This window comes from Phocoena sinus, chromosome 13 (genome assembly GCF_008692025.1).
Source record: "Phocoena sinus isolate mPhoSin1 chromosome 13, mPhoSin1.pri, whole genome shotgun sequence".
In the NCBI taxonomy this organism is placed as follows: domain Eukaryota; kingdom Metazoa; phylum Chordata; class Mammalia; order Artiodactyla; family Phocoenidae; genus Phocoena; species Phocoena sinus.
Window position 1 is genome coordinate 82,671,544 of NC_045775.1, and position 17,709 is coordinate 82,689,252.

At 38.6% G+C, this 17,709-nt stretch overlaps 1 protein-coding gene across 1 annotated transcript in view; it reads right to left on the reverse strand.

The window, feature by feature from the left end:
• MGAT4A (alpha-1,3-mannosyl-glycoprotein 4-beta-N-acetylglucosaminyltransferase A) overlaps positions 1 to 17,709 on the reverse strand; it is a 108,595-nt gene that overhangs the window by 6,046 nt on the left and 84,840 nt on the right. The window contains 8 exon segments of the mRNA XM_032653359.1: positions 55 to 167; positions 7,362 to 7,428; positions 8,091 to 8,169; positions 9,964 to 10,158; positions 10,272 to 10,324; positions 10,326 to 10,379; positions 13,614 to 13,744; positions 14,856 to 14,970. Of these exon segments, the coding sequence (XP_032509250.1) occupies positions 55 to 167; positions 7,362 to 7,428; positions 8,091 to 8,169; positions 9,964 to 10,158; positions 10,272 to 10,324; positions 10,326 to 10,379; positions 13,614 to 13,744; positions 14,856 to 14,970 (807 nt within the window).

A 17,709-nucleotide genomic window follows, 5' to 3' on the forward strand; every position in this document is an offset into this window, starting at 1 on the left:
GCTGTAAAAAATGTAGAATCTAAGCAGTTTCACTGATTTAATATATTGTCTTACCTCATTAAGAATGGCCCAAACAGCAGAATTCTGAATAACTGAAAGTCGGAATGCTGAGATGGGGTTTAGGCTGGGATCCACCATTCCTTCTGCAACACCATTCTCAAATTTCCCTTCAAAGTAAAAATCAACACTCATTGGGTAGACTGAAACAAGCACACATAAATTATCACTGACTTAAAGCAGGGAAGGAAAACACCAAAATATTTCTAGTGGATGTTTTTACACAAAGAGCATGGGTGAAATTTTTCCTTCTTTCTACCTTTATTCAACTTTTAAACGTTTCACCAAGTAGTATATGCTTAAAAACATTAGAAGCAACCTATTGAAAGAGGCAGAGCTATATATTTTCTTATTGCAAATTTAAAAAAAAACAAATATATTTGTTCTTACATCAACTAACACAAGTTTTTAGCAAAATGTGACTTACAAACCTTACAAAATATACTCTGTACCATCTTTCAGTCTGATCACTTTGAGGATTAAGTCAATAGTAACAAATTTCAGTGCTTTAATTAGACTCACAACTGTTGGCCTTGAGCAGTTTCCAAGGTCACATCTAGATGGAATTAAAAGGTGATACCTCCTCAAGGCAGTTCCAACATAAAACTCCATTATAAATGATAAGCTCAAGAAGCTCTCCTGTAAGGATAAGGACCAAGAAGTTCTATAGAAGATAACATGCTCAGTACTCAAGTTTTCTTGCTGTGAGGAAACAGCAAGAAAACAAAACAAAAATGCTACTGAAAAAGTGACAGGAAAATGGTTTGTTCTGAGCCACACTGCTCTAAGCCAGGGATAGGCAAACTTCCTAAAAAGGGCAGATAGTAAATATTTGGGGATTTGTGGGTCAAGAGGGCATCTGAGAATATCATCCAGGTACTTGTATAGAAAAAGAGAAAACTAATTTTCACAAAATTTTTATTGATGAAATTCAAAATGTAATAACAACTAAGTTTTTTTTTTTTTTTCTGCTAATACTAAGGAGCATGTAATTCCTTATGGGGGGATAATACTTAAATTAACTGGTATTCAAAGTTAGTGTTCCTTATCATCGAAATCGATTGCAAATGTTCATCTGTTAATGTGGATCCATAATGAGATTTGATATATTTTATCTTGAATGCTTCCTTTCACACAGCCTAGATACTGCAAGTATTGTTATGAACCCACAAGCACATGATTTTAATGGAGCACGTCCATGACTTGGAAGGTATCTGCGTAAAATTCTATTAGATTCTTCTCTTTGATAATCTGCCTCATCACTACATTGCAGACGAATCACCTTCAATCAGAGGTTGGGGGAAGCTCCTCAATTAGCATGATATTATTACTTGCAGTTCAAATAACGTTAATAGTCATCCAAGTGACCTGAATGCAATATAAGTTTTGCACATAAGCACTGCTTTGTCTTGTGCTTTTAGGCTGAATTAAGAAACATCAAGTCTGAAGCAAAAACTAATTCTCAAAGAGATAATAGTGGTTGAGGGCAGTTCTCACTTGGAAAATTTTCAATCTTATTTCAGAGCTAAAACAAAACAAAACCAAAAAAAAAAAAAAAAAAAAACCACAATAAAATTTTATCACTGCTAAGCCCCAGAACTGCTGTGTGGCAGGGCAAGTCAGGATATTCAGTTCTTATTTCTGACAAAAATTCACAGAACTGTTGTTGATGAAGTCATTGAGAGTAAGTAAAGTTCACTGGCAACACTACTGGTTCAATAAATTAATGATACACGACACTCAAATACTCTCTGTAAAGCACCTGCTGATGAATAATAACATAACCATAGGCTTTAAACACCTTACATTGTTGCAAGCTTTGTAAATCTGTCCATCTAAGCCTTCTTCTCCTCCACACATATTTTCACCACCACTCATTGTAAAACATCCTAGCAGATTCCACTTCAGTTTGTATGAACTTTGTGTTTTCTCAACTGGTTTGAAAACATTCTTGCCTGTACTTGTTCTCTACAGACTATTCACAGAGACCAATTCTTCAGTCACTTCAAACCTGGCATTGACTCCAAATAACAACTAGGCAGTATCAGTAATATCTGTCCACTCACCAAGAGCCAAGGAAAATTGCTCAAATAATTTGCATTGCTTTTTGACTACTGATATTGTTCCCAAAGTCCCCAACTCCTCAAGCAATAGTTATTGCTGAAAGCCTGATGGTCCGAAATGAGTTTATTTTCTGGGCACACATATCTGCTGTAGTTAAACATGATTTAATTAACTCATCATTGGTAAATGGTTTTCTTGCTTGGCTAACACATGAGCCAGTTTGAAACCCGCTTTGGTTACAGTGTCCTTTGAAATTCTCAGGGATGAGATATCATATTTTAAATCTTCTCGTTTTTCTGACCATTGCTCTCCTGTGGGTTGGGGATATTGTTGTGAGTGCTTAGCAGTGGTAACGCATGCTTTAGCACAGCTCTTGTGTCACTGCGTAACAACCACGTAACCTGCCATCTAATTTTGTAAAACCACCCATATTCCACTGCGTTAAAAAGCACAACATTCAAAGTCCACTTTTCTCTTCCTGTTTTGACATGAAGGGTAATCACTGGTAATTTTTTTTTAAATGTCACAGTAGAGTTGTGTGTGTGGCACTTTAAACACTGTCAAATTATAATGCATCAAAGCTCTTTGTAGTGCACTGAGCAGCAATTCCAAGCACTGAGAGCACCACCGCCATCTCTTTTGCAACTGCTCACTTCTCTCTGCTGTTGTAGCATAAAAGCACACAGACGACACGTAAACAAGTGAGCATAGCTGTGTTCAAAGAAACTCTACTCATGGACACTGAAATTTGAATACTTTCTAATTTTTACATGTCACAATATATTACTATTCTTTTTATTTTTTCAACCATTTAAAAATGAAAATAAACAATGAAAAGAATTTCTACATTCTTCACTCACAGGCTATTAGAAAACAAGCAGTGGGCCACATTTGGCCCATGGGCTGTCATTAGCTAACCGTTAAATTATGTGTCAACTCTAGAGTCTTAAAATATATTGACTAGGCTCATAGTAAGATAAGATACATTCAAATTGAAAAACCATACTGGAGAAAGTTCATTTTCATTTGTACGGGAAATATTCAATTTATGAACTGCCAAAGTAATGTTTTTATTAAAAAAAATTAATACTTATTTCATAAAAGTATGTCCTTATTTGGTGCTAGACGGGGGTAGGGAATGTATGCTACAAAAAAAGTATTATTTAATACTGAGTTAGGAAGGGAATTCAGGGTTGAAAAATGCTGTGGAACTTGAAACATTTTAACTTATAATGTATCTGAATCTATCACCTGATGAGCTCATTTAATTAGAAAAATAATTAGCAAATTATATAACTGGCCTCATTAAAAGACTCTCACCCAGCAATTTTATGCTGCAGATATACTCTCACATGTGCAAAAAGCGTATGTAGACTGCAGCAAAAACTGTGAACAATCTAAGTGCCCATGATTAGCAGACTGGCTAATTTAATTACAATATGCTAATACAAGGGAATATTAGGCAGCCCATTAAAAGACTGAAGAAAGAATAGAAAGAAGTAAAGTTGTAGATAATGCAGTTGTGACTTACTTCCATTCCTAAGAATACATTGTAGAGAAACTCCCATACATGTGCCTACGTGTTCAGGCCAGCAAAAAAATGGAAACACACTTTATGACCAAACAGGACAGACAGCGATATATTCACCCATGGAGATCAGTACAGCAATGAAAATGAATAAGCCATAGATACACACATCCACATGGTTGAACATCACAGTGGTGAGAGAAAAAAGCAAACTGTAGACTACAGAATGTCATCATTCATATCAAATTTCAAAACAAGCAAAGTAAGACTGCATTATTCAGGGATATATCACACATATGTAGTAAAAGCATATGTGGAAATGGTAACCACAAAATTTAGGATAGTAGTTACCCTTGGGTGGGTGGGGAAAGAAGATCATTAGGGAAGAGCAACTGAACTGGCCAATCTTAACCTGCCATAACATACACTGATATTCACTACATTATTAGTTGTATCTTTTTGTGCATCTGAAATATTTACAATTTTTAAAAAATGTTCATCTTCCATATGCACATATGTATTCTGTTCAGTGAAAAAAACACGATGTAGAACAAGGTTGTAGAGTATGTTACCATTTATGTGTGATTGTGTGTTTTCGAAGAATATACTAAAATATTTTTATTTATGAATAGATACTTCTAGAAGAATACAAATCATTATAGCAATTGCCTCTGGGAAGCACCGGGTAGGAGGGGAAAGAAGAGGGAAGGAGACACGTTTACCCTCTTAAATTTGTATTTGGTACCATGTACATGTATTAACTTTCCAAACAACAAATTTAACTTTTGTCCTTAACCCAATGGTCCGGTAGGTAAGCATTAAAAGATAAAAAAGAAGGGGAAAATGAAGGAGGAAATGACTAAAGAGTGACTGGAATCCCCAAACCCTGGCATTAGGAGGGACTTGCAAGGTCATGCCCTCCGTGGACGCCCTTCTGCTACCCAGACGGTGGTCCATTCCTTCTTCCAGTGTTCCTCTGTGAAAGGCTCTTCTTCTGCTGTCTCATAATTTTAACCTACTAATAAATCTGGTATTTCTTTCACAGGACTGTCCTTAGTTACCATCCCGCCAGCCCCACCTTCACGCATCAGGTCTCTGCTAACGGCCAGCTGGGTGTCTACTGTTTCCGACAATTGCCTTTGGGCGTAAGTTGCTGCATAATCTGATCCTATTGAACCCAGGCCCCTTTGTAGCGCCAGCCTTTGTGGCTTGTCCCACCCAAGAGGGCTCTTATTTAGCTACCTCTTTCTCTGGTTCTCTCTGTCAAACTTCTGGATGGGCTGCAGTTTAGCTTGAATGTAGCTACCAGTCTCCTCCTAACTGTTTACCACCAAGATCTCCATCATGTTCCACAGCGCCCTTGGGCTTGAACTTCCCCAAGTTCTGTTTCAAGTAAGGCAGTCCCCTTAGGGTACGCTACAGAGCTCTCTGATGGCCTGCCTCTCCCCTGGAGAAAATCTCTGCACCACTGCTCAGGACCCCTGGCAGGGACAGCAGCCCACCTCCCAGCTAAAGTGACACCCCTGCTTTACAAGCAGAGCACTGGGTTGTAGCAGTAGCCCTTCGTGTCCCGGCTGACCTCTCTCAGTGTGCGGGGACCAGTGGGCTGGGGGACGTGATCAGGGCCAAGGACTCTCACCCTGCCGTGCCTGCAGCAAAGGTTCGCCCGATGAATGGAAGTTAGGTGGAGGAAAGGAGCCTCAGATTTCTAAGCTGCTCATGTCTGGAACAGAGCTTCTGCAACAGGGAGCTGGGGAGGTGACAGATGCTGGTGGCCTGCCCTTTCCGGTGAGATACCACAGCCCTGGAGTGGGGGCTGATGGGAGAGGGAGTCTGTATTTTTGGCTGGACATGCAGAGTAGAGCTTCTGAGTCACTGAGCTTGGCCAGCGTGGGTAATGAGCGAGTCAGGGCTCCAATGCCACAGACTCTTAATGCTGTTACTGAGATTCAGACTTTACGAGTTAATGTTTCTCTATTTGCTGTACTTTTCTAAAAAACTACCTTTCACCAGTTATGGTTGTCTCACTAGAAAAAGGTCTGCAGAGCCCCTCACACGCCATTCAGCTAAAGCATGCTTCTTAAGGGAGCAGAATTTTTTATATGAGCTTGAAAAAAAGTCAGCTGCTTTTGTTTCTGATCACACGTTTGTTACGCAAGGTCCTAGGTCTGATCACCCATCAGTTCTCTTCCAGTTCTAAATATGTATGAGTTGATGTTTTAGATGGTCATTATCTTCAAATTACTGCAATCATATAAATGTCTCTATTTCCTATGCTACTTTCATAACCTAGAACACAACATTCTCAGAAATTTAATAACTCATAGGTAATAGGGTTAATAAATGTCTCATATACACAGCTAATCTTATGAACATTTCTAGAGTGGGCTAAAATATAACCCAAATATGAAAATAATTAAACTCATCTATCCACTAAGCTATATAGAAATCAGTCAGGGTGACTGTACAAGCCTTGTAGCAAACACTGAATGACATTCACGAAACGTAAAACTGCTTGAGAGAGTTATAAGAATGCCTCTGTCCTGTATACCTACAATATTAATTGCCCAATAATCTCTTCTGCCTACCACTAGGAAAAGCATTAATTTAAGTAAAAAGAAAATATATAATCATCCACTGAGTTGATGTCCATCAAAGGACAGGTCCTACGTTAATCACAGGAGATGCTTGAGCAACAAAGCCCCCTCCCCCTTCCACAGTGAGCGCACAGAACTGAGCTACGAAACGTGATTACACAGAAGAGGTGCATGCACTGTGGTAAGAAGAGCCAAGGAGAAGGCAGCTAAACTTGTTAATAAAGGATGAGAAAGCATTCATCAGGAGGAGAAATACCAATCCATCGTTTTAGGCGGGGAAAGTGGACAGAAACACGGCTGGGAGCACAGGGCATTAGAGGAACACATCTTAGGACTGGAGAGATGAAGCATAAGAGGAAAGTAACAAGATACGAAAGTGGGTGGGAGCTAAGGAATCTGATCACGGAAGGTCATTAAGGTTTTCAGCCAGGCTAATACAGCATTTAGGTTTTGGCAAGGGAGCTACAGTGGCTCGGTGGACTGGCTCGGAAACAGAGGCGGAGTATCGCTGCAGTAGGGTGAATGCACATTCAGACACAAATAGACATTTTATGCTAATGGACAGTGAAGGTGGGTGTGGGGTTTCAGAGTGTCTCCCAAGGTTAGACTCAGGCAGCTAGATGAATCGTGACAGCACAAACCATGGTGACCAATGACGAAATGTCCATATTTACAGACGCTCCGGGTAGATGGCTACGTGGCCTCCACGTAGTTTGTCAGCTGGCATCTCAGTACAGATCTAAAGCTCAGGAGGGAGGCAGGGCTAAAGGCTCAGACTCTGGCATACGGATATTGCTGGGATCATGAGAGCAGTCAGCTAAGATCATCCAGTACGAGACTGCAGGAGGCAGCTTGAAGGCGGATTATCTACCAGTGACAACAGTGAGGCAGCAGATGCAGAGAGAAAGAGGAACCAGGAAATGAACCTTTGATCTGAAACCCTAGTTGGGTCAAGATAGTAATAAAAGTATGTACTAGAACACAGAGAACAAATAAAAGAGAACACTGGTATTTATAATCCTGAAGCTGCTGAATATCTGAAAAGAACTTAAAATTACTTCAGGACTAAGTCCAAAAAAGTAAAGGACATTTTACTAGTTTCAAGTGGGTATTACCTATTCTGAAATAGCCATCTCCTAATCGTTTGTCTTTGGTTTCTTTGCTGATTTCCAAACCTTCACTCTAAAATAGAACAAAAACATAAATAATTACTTCTATTTAAAACAAATCTAGATTAATATATCTTAATAAATATAAAAGTGGCATCTGTGGCACAGCTATCTCTGAAAAGAGAAAATGCCATGTCAGTCTTGAACCTTAAAAGGTTTATCAATCAGTATAAGTGCTCCATCTGAATCTGTATATAATATACTGTTGGCTAGACATTTTTAATTTTAATTAATTTCCAGTTTAAATCAATTTAATAGAATGCTGTTTTCTATTAAAAATATACAGAAGTAAAGAACTGTGTGTTACCTTGAAAGAAATTAAGCATTCCTTAGAGACCAATAAATTAACTTTCTACATTATTCAACAGGCATTAAAACTGCATGATATTTTGGGACTCAAAATACAAACAGCAAGTAAACATTAAAGTAAAATAATGATTCATTTATTTTCCCAGTACAAATGTCCAAGTTACTTTCCAACAGGAAACAGAATAAAGGCTCTTTCTATGAAGGCAAACGGGACAATATACCAGGTGTTCCATATTGCCAAAAGAAGTTGGTATTACTCACCACTAAGGTCCTGCCATCATGAGAATTTCTTAAACAGGAAGAGCCTCAAATCAGGTCTATTAATATTAGTTCTCAAGGAAAATTTAGGAGAAAAAATAGTCATACCTTCAAAGGCAAAACTTCTACAGTTGTGTTGATCAGAATATCCCCTGGATGTTCCTGGTTGCCACTATGGAACAAATAACTGAAAAGACAAACATAAAAAGAAAAATACAGTCAGACTACCCTCCACGAAGGTTCAGAAGGGGGCCTCACCTCAGAATAAGGTTGACGACGCTAAAGTCTGTAGTGGCTGCACATCATATGTCCTGAATAGTTGCAGGGAAATTAAAACCTAAGGGGGATGCAATAGCTCCTCTATCAGAGGGGCATGTTTGCTGCGTAACAATAATGTACTTGACAAAAAAAAAAAAAAAAAAAGATGACGGTGTTTTGTTGCTGTTGATGCAGCCATTAAAATGCTTGTGAATCACTTGTGACAGAGTATATTGGATAATATATGATATAAAATTACAGGTAGACCACGATCTCAAAGTAGAAAGTGCACACAGTTACCAAGAAAATAAAAGTGTCAATATGGTCATAATGGTATCCTTGGGGTTATGATTTTTTCCCTCATTCTTCACACCTTAAAATTTTTGTATAATGAACACATACGTATGTTACACAGAGAATTTTTTTCCTAACACTTCACTTCTGTATTAATAAATACAACTTCTGCTTTTTCCCCTCTCAGCAAATAAGTTATGGTGAAAATCAAATGATCCCTTTTCTCTGTCCTAGGAAGGGTGGGTCTGTGCATGGACTCCAAGAAAATTCTCATATACTGTCATTTTAGAAGAATTGTGTTTCGCTAGAAAAGTGCCCTCAGTAGGGGCATTATAAATATCATTTTACAGAGGTTTATTGTAAATATATTTGTTGTTACTAAGTTTGATCTCAAATATATGAGCTCTTTAGCAGATTCTTTGATGGAATTATTTCCTAAAAATAAACCCATAAATGTGGTTTGAGGCTGTTCTTCTTGAGGTGAAAGAAGAGTGCTATTTCTAATTCTATGAGGGCTCAAGTGTGGTGAACAATACCTCACAGAGTTCCACTACACAGTATAAAAATGAACATTAAATAACAACAAAACCAATATTATATACTCATATAAGTGCAAAATGTTACTCAAAAGTATTCTAATATGTCTTGCCAGTGATCTTCCCATTGCTTATAACATTTTTACACTTAAACTCCTCTTTAGAATCAGTTTAGAGTAACAAAAGAAAATAGCATTACATGTAGCTATGCATTGTTTTTGACCACCTTAAACAGAATTATTCCAAATTATTTTTGGCAGATTCTAAAAACCAAATGGCCTTCAAAGGAGAAGACATAACATCACATTCTGGGGATTACATGGAAGTATGCCACAGACAGTCTGGGGAATATACCCAAAACTGAGGAAAGATTGAAGGAATTGTGACTGTTAAGTAAAAATGGGGAGAAAAAGTCCCAACTTTTGCAAAGTGAACGGAAATGCTGAAACACATAAAAGGGCTTTAAATTCTTCCATGGTGTACTAAAAGCACTGAGTAGCAATAGTCTTAGTCTGTCAAATTTATCATTTCAACCAAATTGCTGGGCCATCCACTAGCTCGCAGCCAAACCTGAAGGGATATTCTAGGATAAGGACGTGAAAACTAATTTGGGATTCTGAGGGAGAGTTCTACATAAAAGTATTAAAAATCTATACTAAATATACATTCAGAAATACCAATAGAATTTGTCAAACATACTAAATGCTGGTATTATATCTGTAGGCAACATACCCACACTGTTACTGAGTTATACAAAATGTATTTTATAATCCAACATTTAGGACTCGTTGACTGCTCACATGTGTTATATACACCAAAAATTCCGTCATAAATCACATTATGAATAAGAGGTCTGAATTGTAAGACCAAATTATATTTCAATAATGACCTACCTTTCCACATTGACTGGCTTGTCAAATTTAAACAGGATGTAGTCTCCAGCTACTGGAGTTATAGCCCAGAAGAAATCCTCCCCCATATAAGTTTTCTCCAGTGTATGTCCTTGGTAGACCTTCAGAGAAGTAGATACCTCTGCAGGGGGGTTTACATGGATCTTAAGAAGCAATGGTTTCATGTAATCTTTATCCTAGGAGGAAAGACATATTAACAACATACGGCTCATTTATACTTCAGAAGAACAAGGATTATACAGTAGATAACAAATGTCTGTGCTGAGAAAAATAAATTAAATCACCAACCCGTGAGTTTCTGAATTTTTCCTGATAGTGAAGAATGCAGACCAACATGTTGGAAAAAGGGAAGGTCGGAAGCGAATCCGCAGATTTGCTTTCTGTCGATCACAAGGTTTCTAAGTATTAAAAAGGGAATGTTAGTGTTACATTATAAAGTGAAAATCTTGTCCTCCTCTGAAAGATGAGAAGCCCTTCAGAAGGGTAAATATTGAAAAGAAAATCCAAGCTTCATCTCATAATTCCAAGTCGTGTTTCTTTAGGGTCCTCTTTGAGGCATTAATAGATTCGCTACCTACTTGATAAACAGACACGATGAGGAAATTAAAAATAAGCGGACACGATGCGGAAATTAAAACAAGCACTTCCAAGGAAGAGTTAAGGATTTAATTTCAACTACCTTTCAAATAGGTCAATAAACATTTGACTTTTAATGTTAAAATGCACAAACTCTAGAGGTTGGGTTCAAATACACAAAATACCTTTAATTGGATAATATAATGAAGAATTGCAGATAAGGAAAAGCACATTTTGTTGCCTGAAATCAATTTGAAAATGTGAGCCAGCAAGTGGACTACAAGCAAGGACACAACATCAAACAGACAAATCGGAGCTTCCCCGGTGGCGCAGTGGTTGAGAGTCCACCTGCCAATGCAGGGGACGCGGGTTCGCGCCCCTGTCCGGGAAGATCCCACATGCCGCGGAGCGGCTGCGCCCGTGAGCCATGGCCGCTGAGCCTGCGCGTCCGGAGCCTGTGCTCTCCCAGCGGTGAGAGGCCCACGTACAAAAAAAAAAAACCAGACAAATCCAACTCAGCACAGTTGGGAGACACCTATGTTTCAGCTCTAAGTGCCCATGGCCCATATTTTCGATTATAACCTGCTCTCGTGTGATCATGGCGTGTGGGACCTACAGCCCTGGCAGGACTCTCGTGCGTTATTAGCTCAGTGCTTCAGGACAGCATGGCTACCTTGTCGTGCTTTTATAAACCCTTTTCCATTTTCAATGACTTGTATAGTTTTGGGCCCAGAACATACTGAAAAGGACAGGTATAAGACATTTCCACTTGAAAGACCTCCAATTATTTCCTGGGTGTTAAAATGCCTAATTTTCTCAAGAGGTTCACTCCATTAGCATTATCGCTAACAGGAGGGTAGAGGTGAAACTGTATATCTTATTTACACAAATAAAACACTCGAGTGGAAGAAGAGGGAAGGTAAGGGAGGGAGAGGACAGGGAGGAGCGAGGAGAGGGAGGTGGGACGGTGGAGGCGAGAGAGGATGAGAAGCAGCAGTGCCTGAGAGCGAGCTAACCACTCAACACACAGGCAACGAATGACACATTCGGGCCCGAAGAGTCAAAGCAGGTCCATAAACCTTTGGAAGAATGTGTGAATGCTTTTTTTTTTTTAAAGTAACATTGGTTTATAACATTATATAAGTTTCAAATACACATTATACTTCTACTTCTGTATACACTACGGTGTTCTCACCACCAAGTCAGTTTCCATCCATCACCATACAGTTGACCCCCTTTACCCATTTCACCCCGCCACTCAGCCCCTGCCCCGTCCAGTCTGGTAACCACTACTCTGTTCTTATAACTACGTGTTTGTTTTTGCTTGGTACTATTGGTGGGAATGTAAACTGGTACAAGGCCACTGTGGAAAACAGTATGGAGATTCCTCAAAAAACTAGGAATTACATATGACCCATCAATCCCACTGCTGGGTATTTATCCAAGGAACACGAAAACACGAAATCAGAAAAGACACATGCACCCCTATGTTCATCACAACATTATTTATAATAGCCACGATATGGAAAACAACCTAAGTGCCCATCAACGGATGAATGGATAAAGATGTGCTGTGTACACACACACACACACACACACACACACACACACAGGAATACTACTCAAACATATAAAAGATTACTCAAACATATAAAAGATGAAATCTTTCCATTTGCAACAACATGGATGAACCTTGAGGGTATTATGCTCAGTGAAATAAGTGTGAATGGAAGGGTCTCCTCGACCACTGTCAAAGGGATGTGATTCTGGAGCCAGCAAGTATGTGGTGACAGCTTCCGTGACATCCTAGTGGAAGCAGCTGAAAAATTACAGGCCATAGAAAGAAGGGTGGAGAATGTATCTTCATGGTTTTAATTTTTACTTTCAGAGATTTTCACCTCACAAGCTCACTTAAGAACCTAACCGCCATATTAGATAAAACTGTACAGGACCAATTAAAGGCAAGTGTGTTGTACAAATGTAAAGATGACATGAATTGTTCTGTGTCCTACAATAAAAATTCCTGCAAATCACAAAGAAAATACAGGTAAGGGCTTACATCATAAAAATGAATTGATCGAATCGATTTATATGTTCAGTCATTTTTGGAAAGCTGGTACTCTGCTATTTCGCTACACACCATGATTTGCTCTAAGAAAGTGGTTATTTTTAAAAGAGAGAGAAAGGACACCTGAAGAGGGTGTCCTAAAAACTAACTGGCAGATAGGATGATCAAACTGTTCTAGGGAATATAAGGTCATGAAATCAAATTAAATGTTTCTTTGGGAGAATAAGTCAACACTATAATGACATATGCTTATAATAAAGATTTCCTTGTGATTACATGTCAAAGTGACTCATTCATTTTTAAGAATGTGTATTCATATTTCACTTATGCTTACAGCCAACAATTTAAAATTTTTTTCCAGAGATACAATTCAAATTAGACAAGAAAAACATATTAATTTACTTTCTACAATAAGATTTCAATGGAGATAACTTAATATTTAAATAGTCCAAGCAAAAATCATTGTTTACATACTTACCTGTCACCAACATCCCAAAGGTCAGCATATCAGCATGAACATTGGCTTCTTACAAGTAACACAATACGAAAAAGGTACACTTTTGACTTGTCATTGTTTTGGTATAAAATATGACCTCCATTCTACTGCTTATATCCAGGTGTGCTGGGGTCCGATATTGTCCCCAAAGTATTTGAAAACAGAAAGCTGACAGAGGATGTGAAGCAAACCAAAACAACTCCCCCCGACACAGGACAGATATGGCCAACAGCAAGGAAACACCAGAGCCTCAATAAACATTCATCAGCAATTTAAAGAAAGGTGCACTTCACTGACTTAAAAGTCCCTCCAGAACAGGAACTTCTTGTAGTTCTAGAAAGAAGGCAAGCACTTACACTGGTAAGTGGAAACACTGTTTTCTTTCAGCTACCTATTTAACTGTTCGTTTACAACATCTGGTTCCCTAAGAGTCATCACTTTCACTAAAAACATAAAAGAAGCCTCTTCTACCCGCATAAGAAATTAACTTACTGCATCTTTTTCAGGGTTGCAGACTTTCACCCACAGAATATGGTCCAAGAGCCAATCAATGGGTTTCTCCTTATAGAACATAAATATGAATTCCACAATTAGAGTGAGGTCTGGCGCTTGAAACATTTTACCTGAAAAGATATTCCCAATCAGTAACTGTAATAAAGAAGCCAAGCAACAAAATAGCTTAAATGAGTGAAATCCATACAACAAATACACTAAAGCTTGTGCTTTCAACTATAAACCGTTATCAATAATTTCCCCACCTGTCTTATCAAAAACAAACTTGCTTTAGCTAAGTTTACTTGTCACCTGAGTATTAACAGAAGTAGGTACTGAACTCCTAACTTTCTCCATTACAAAATCTATCATACAATTACTAGCTCAAAGGATTCAAGAAGCAAGCTGGAGATTTTTCCTTTATGTCTTATTAAAATTCTTCCCATAAAAAAGGAACTTAAGAGGTTTAAGTAAAAAAAAAAAAAATTAACTAAATCAATAAAAGCAAAAAACAAGGACTCCTGATTTTGTCTTCACTGAAACCTTCACAAATCAAGATGTTTTTTGAGTCTTAAATTAAGTTTTGAGATAAATGATCAACAAGATCAAAGCCCCAGCCTCTAATACTTACAGATTTAACGCATTAGAGGCAGCGAAATGTTACTCTCTGGGGTGTTTTTTAAGACCTATAAATTTCCTTCAACCTTCAACTTTAAACGTATTCTCTTTAGTTGGATACTTTAGGAATTTTAATGAAAAAAAACTTTAAAAATAAGTACCCTTGCTAGTCCATGAAAGCAACACATGAATACAAACTAATGACTGAACAAGAACTTCATGTGCTATGTCAAATACCAGGAATTCCTATTAGAAAACCACTAGCGCAGGACTCTTCTTAAAAGAACCCCAATCTTGCAAAAGCTCTGGGCTTTAAAACAGGAACTCGAAGTGTCCGAGAAGGAACCAGACAGCTCCCCAGGACAGTGGTTGGCTCTCTGTGGACATGAAAAGCCAGCAGGGCTGCCTTGCAGAACTCCAGAGTAAATATTACCATCTTAGGACTCTCCAAATATTATTTTGGGTTCACTTTCAACATTTTATACACAGAAGTTTACCGAAATTAAATTTTCTCAAAAGCAATCCATTTCCAGAGGGAAAAAGACAACTTTAAGGTAAAAAAAAAAAAAAAATATTCTAAGTCAGTTATTTCTGAAAAGTAAATAAATCTAAAACTTTTCTTACCAATGAAGCCCAGCTGGGAGAACTCAAGTATCATCCATTCCTCAGAAGAAAGTTGAAGTGCAAAATTTTTTATGGTGTTAAAGTAATTCTGTTTGACAATAATATCATCTTCAAGCTAAAGAAAGTTGAACAATCATATTAATAAATCAGAAAGAGAAGGAAGATTTAAAGAGAACATTCTTTACTACGGAAAAACTCAAGCACACTTTTATAATGACAATCAAGGAAACAATGGTCAAAAACGATGAAAATATAAAAATAAATTTTAGGACTTTCCTAGCAGTCCAGTGGTTAAGACTCCACGCTCTCAATGCAGGGGGCACGGGTTCCATCCCTGGTCAGGGAAGATCCCACATGCCACGTGGTGTGGCCAAAAGATATATAATAATAATAATGATAAAATAAAAAGGAAAAATTATAAAAAATAAATAAATTTTATTAAAAGAAAGCAAGGAAAATAAAATGGCAGATGCACATAGCAAGTAAAACCACTCCCTTACCATGGGAAATAACAAAACCACTCCATGAATTACTCCTTTTGGTCCTTTTATGGCTCCCAACATGATTTCACACTATCCTGTTTTCTTTTCAAAGGAAAAGAATTTTATAGGCCTTTTAATTTTTTCTTTTTTTTTTTTTTTTTGCTTTTTACATAATACATGTAACAAGTCAAAAAAAGAAAAAAAGCTAGCAGCTCTCCTTCTCTGCCCTCCACCCTGCTAGTAGAAGTGACCAATGTTCAAGGTTGGGTGTGCACCCACTGGACACCTTCAATATGGGCATACAGCACAGGTAGACCCATACCTACCTTAAGGTTCCCACCACCTTTACGTTTTTATTAAAAAGGGATCACATTATGAAACTGGTTTTTTTCTCTTAATATATCATGAATATCTTTCCAGGTTAAAAAGTATATATTTAAAGCATTCTCTCTAGCAGATTCATACTATTCCCTGGGATTGATGGACAAATCATTCACCTGCTCATAGGCAGACACCCAGGTTGCTTCTCATTCTTTGTCAATGCAAACAGTGCTTACACTTCATATCAGTGCTATTCATTTCTGTAGGATGGGTTCCTAAAAGTTCTCTTTTTATATTTTAAAAGGTATCTTCAAAATACTTAAGAAGCTGTAGCAACTCAGAGCGCCAGTTAACCCCATGTGCTCTGCCATCACCACGTGTGTTACTGGAATGTTTACCAGTTCAACAGGGAGTTGACAGAGACCAGAGATCAAGAGCATCTGCAAAGACTTCCTCCCCAAATCTCCTTTCATAAAATTTTAAAGTCATAAGATGGTTTTTTTTACATATATACATTATTTTTTAATATTCTTTTCCATTGATGATTTTAATATCAGAAGAAAACTCTTTTTTTTCTTTTTTTTTTTGCGGTACACGGGCCCCTCACTGTTGTGGCCTCTCCCGTTGCGGAGCACAGACTCCGGATGCACAGGCCCAGCGGCCACGGCCCATGGCCCAGCCGCTCCGCGGCATGTGGGATCTTCCCAGACCCGGGCACAAACCCGTGTCCCCTGCATCGGCTGGCAGACTCTCAACCACTGCGCCACCAGGGAAGCCCCTTCCTTTTCTTTTTTTTTTTTTTTTTTTTTTTTTTTATGCGTTACGCGGGCCTCTCACTGTTGTGGCCTCTCCCGTTGCGGAGGACAGGCTCCGGACGCGCAGGCTCAGCGGCCATGGCTCACGGGCCCAGCCGCTCCGCGGCATGTGGGATCCTCCCAGACCGGGGCAACGAACCCGTGTCCCCTGCATCGGCAGGCGGACTCTCAACCACTGCGCCACCAGGGAAGCCCCCCCTTCCTTTTCTTAATGACACATTATCATTTCTAGTTATCTGCAAGTAATTTTCACTTATTTTAGTATTTAGATTTTTTCATGTGTTTAAGTGCTATAAGCTTTCTTCCTATCTGTGAAGAAACAGTAGCAATATTTGGAAAGGTATGATTTTGACTCACCCAATATCTACTGAGCTTTGATTATGTTCCAGACACAGTACTAAACCCTGGGAACCCACCAGTGAACAGAAAAGACAAGTTTTACACCCTCAGAGCTTGTAGGGAAGCCAGAGGGAAAACCAGACAAAGCACAAAGCCCCGCTGGCACCTAACCTTGCTTTCCCAAAGAGATGCCCACACTCACACACAAACATTGGCTGTGGACGCCCAAAGGAAAGATGACCCCCAATACCAGGTACTTCCAAGTTTTTCCAGTAAGTAGATTAAAAAACAAGCTTGGAATAGAGATGCAGACGTAGGGAACACACATGTGGACATGTAGGGGGAGCGAGGGGGGGGGATGAATTGGGAGATTGGGATTGACATATACACCATGTGTAAAACAGATAGCTAGTGGGAACCTGCTATATAGCGCAGGGAGCTCAGTTCGGTGCTCCGTGGTGACCTAGATGGGTGGGATGGGGGAGTGTGGGAGCGAAGTCCAAGAGGGAGGGAATATATGTACACATAGAGTTGATTCACTGCGTTGTATAGCAGAAATTAACACAACATTGTAAAGCAACTATACCCCAATTTAAAAAACAAAAACAAGCTTGGGACTGATTTAAATATACAGAAGTGTAGGTGAAATAATTAAATGCCTACTTAAAATTTAGTACACTAAATTTGGTTACCACCAAAAATGTACATTTTTTTATATTAAATTAGAAAAATTGCTTTCTTCCACTCTCACACCTCATCAAACAACTTCACTTTTTAAGAAGCTTTTAAAGATAACTGTAGATTCATATGCAGCTATAAAAAATAATACAGAGACCCAACAGACCCCCAATATATATCCTCCAATATAATTACAGCACAATATCACAACCAGGAAAT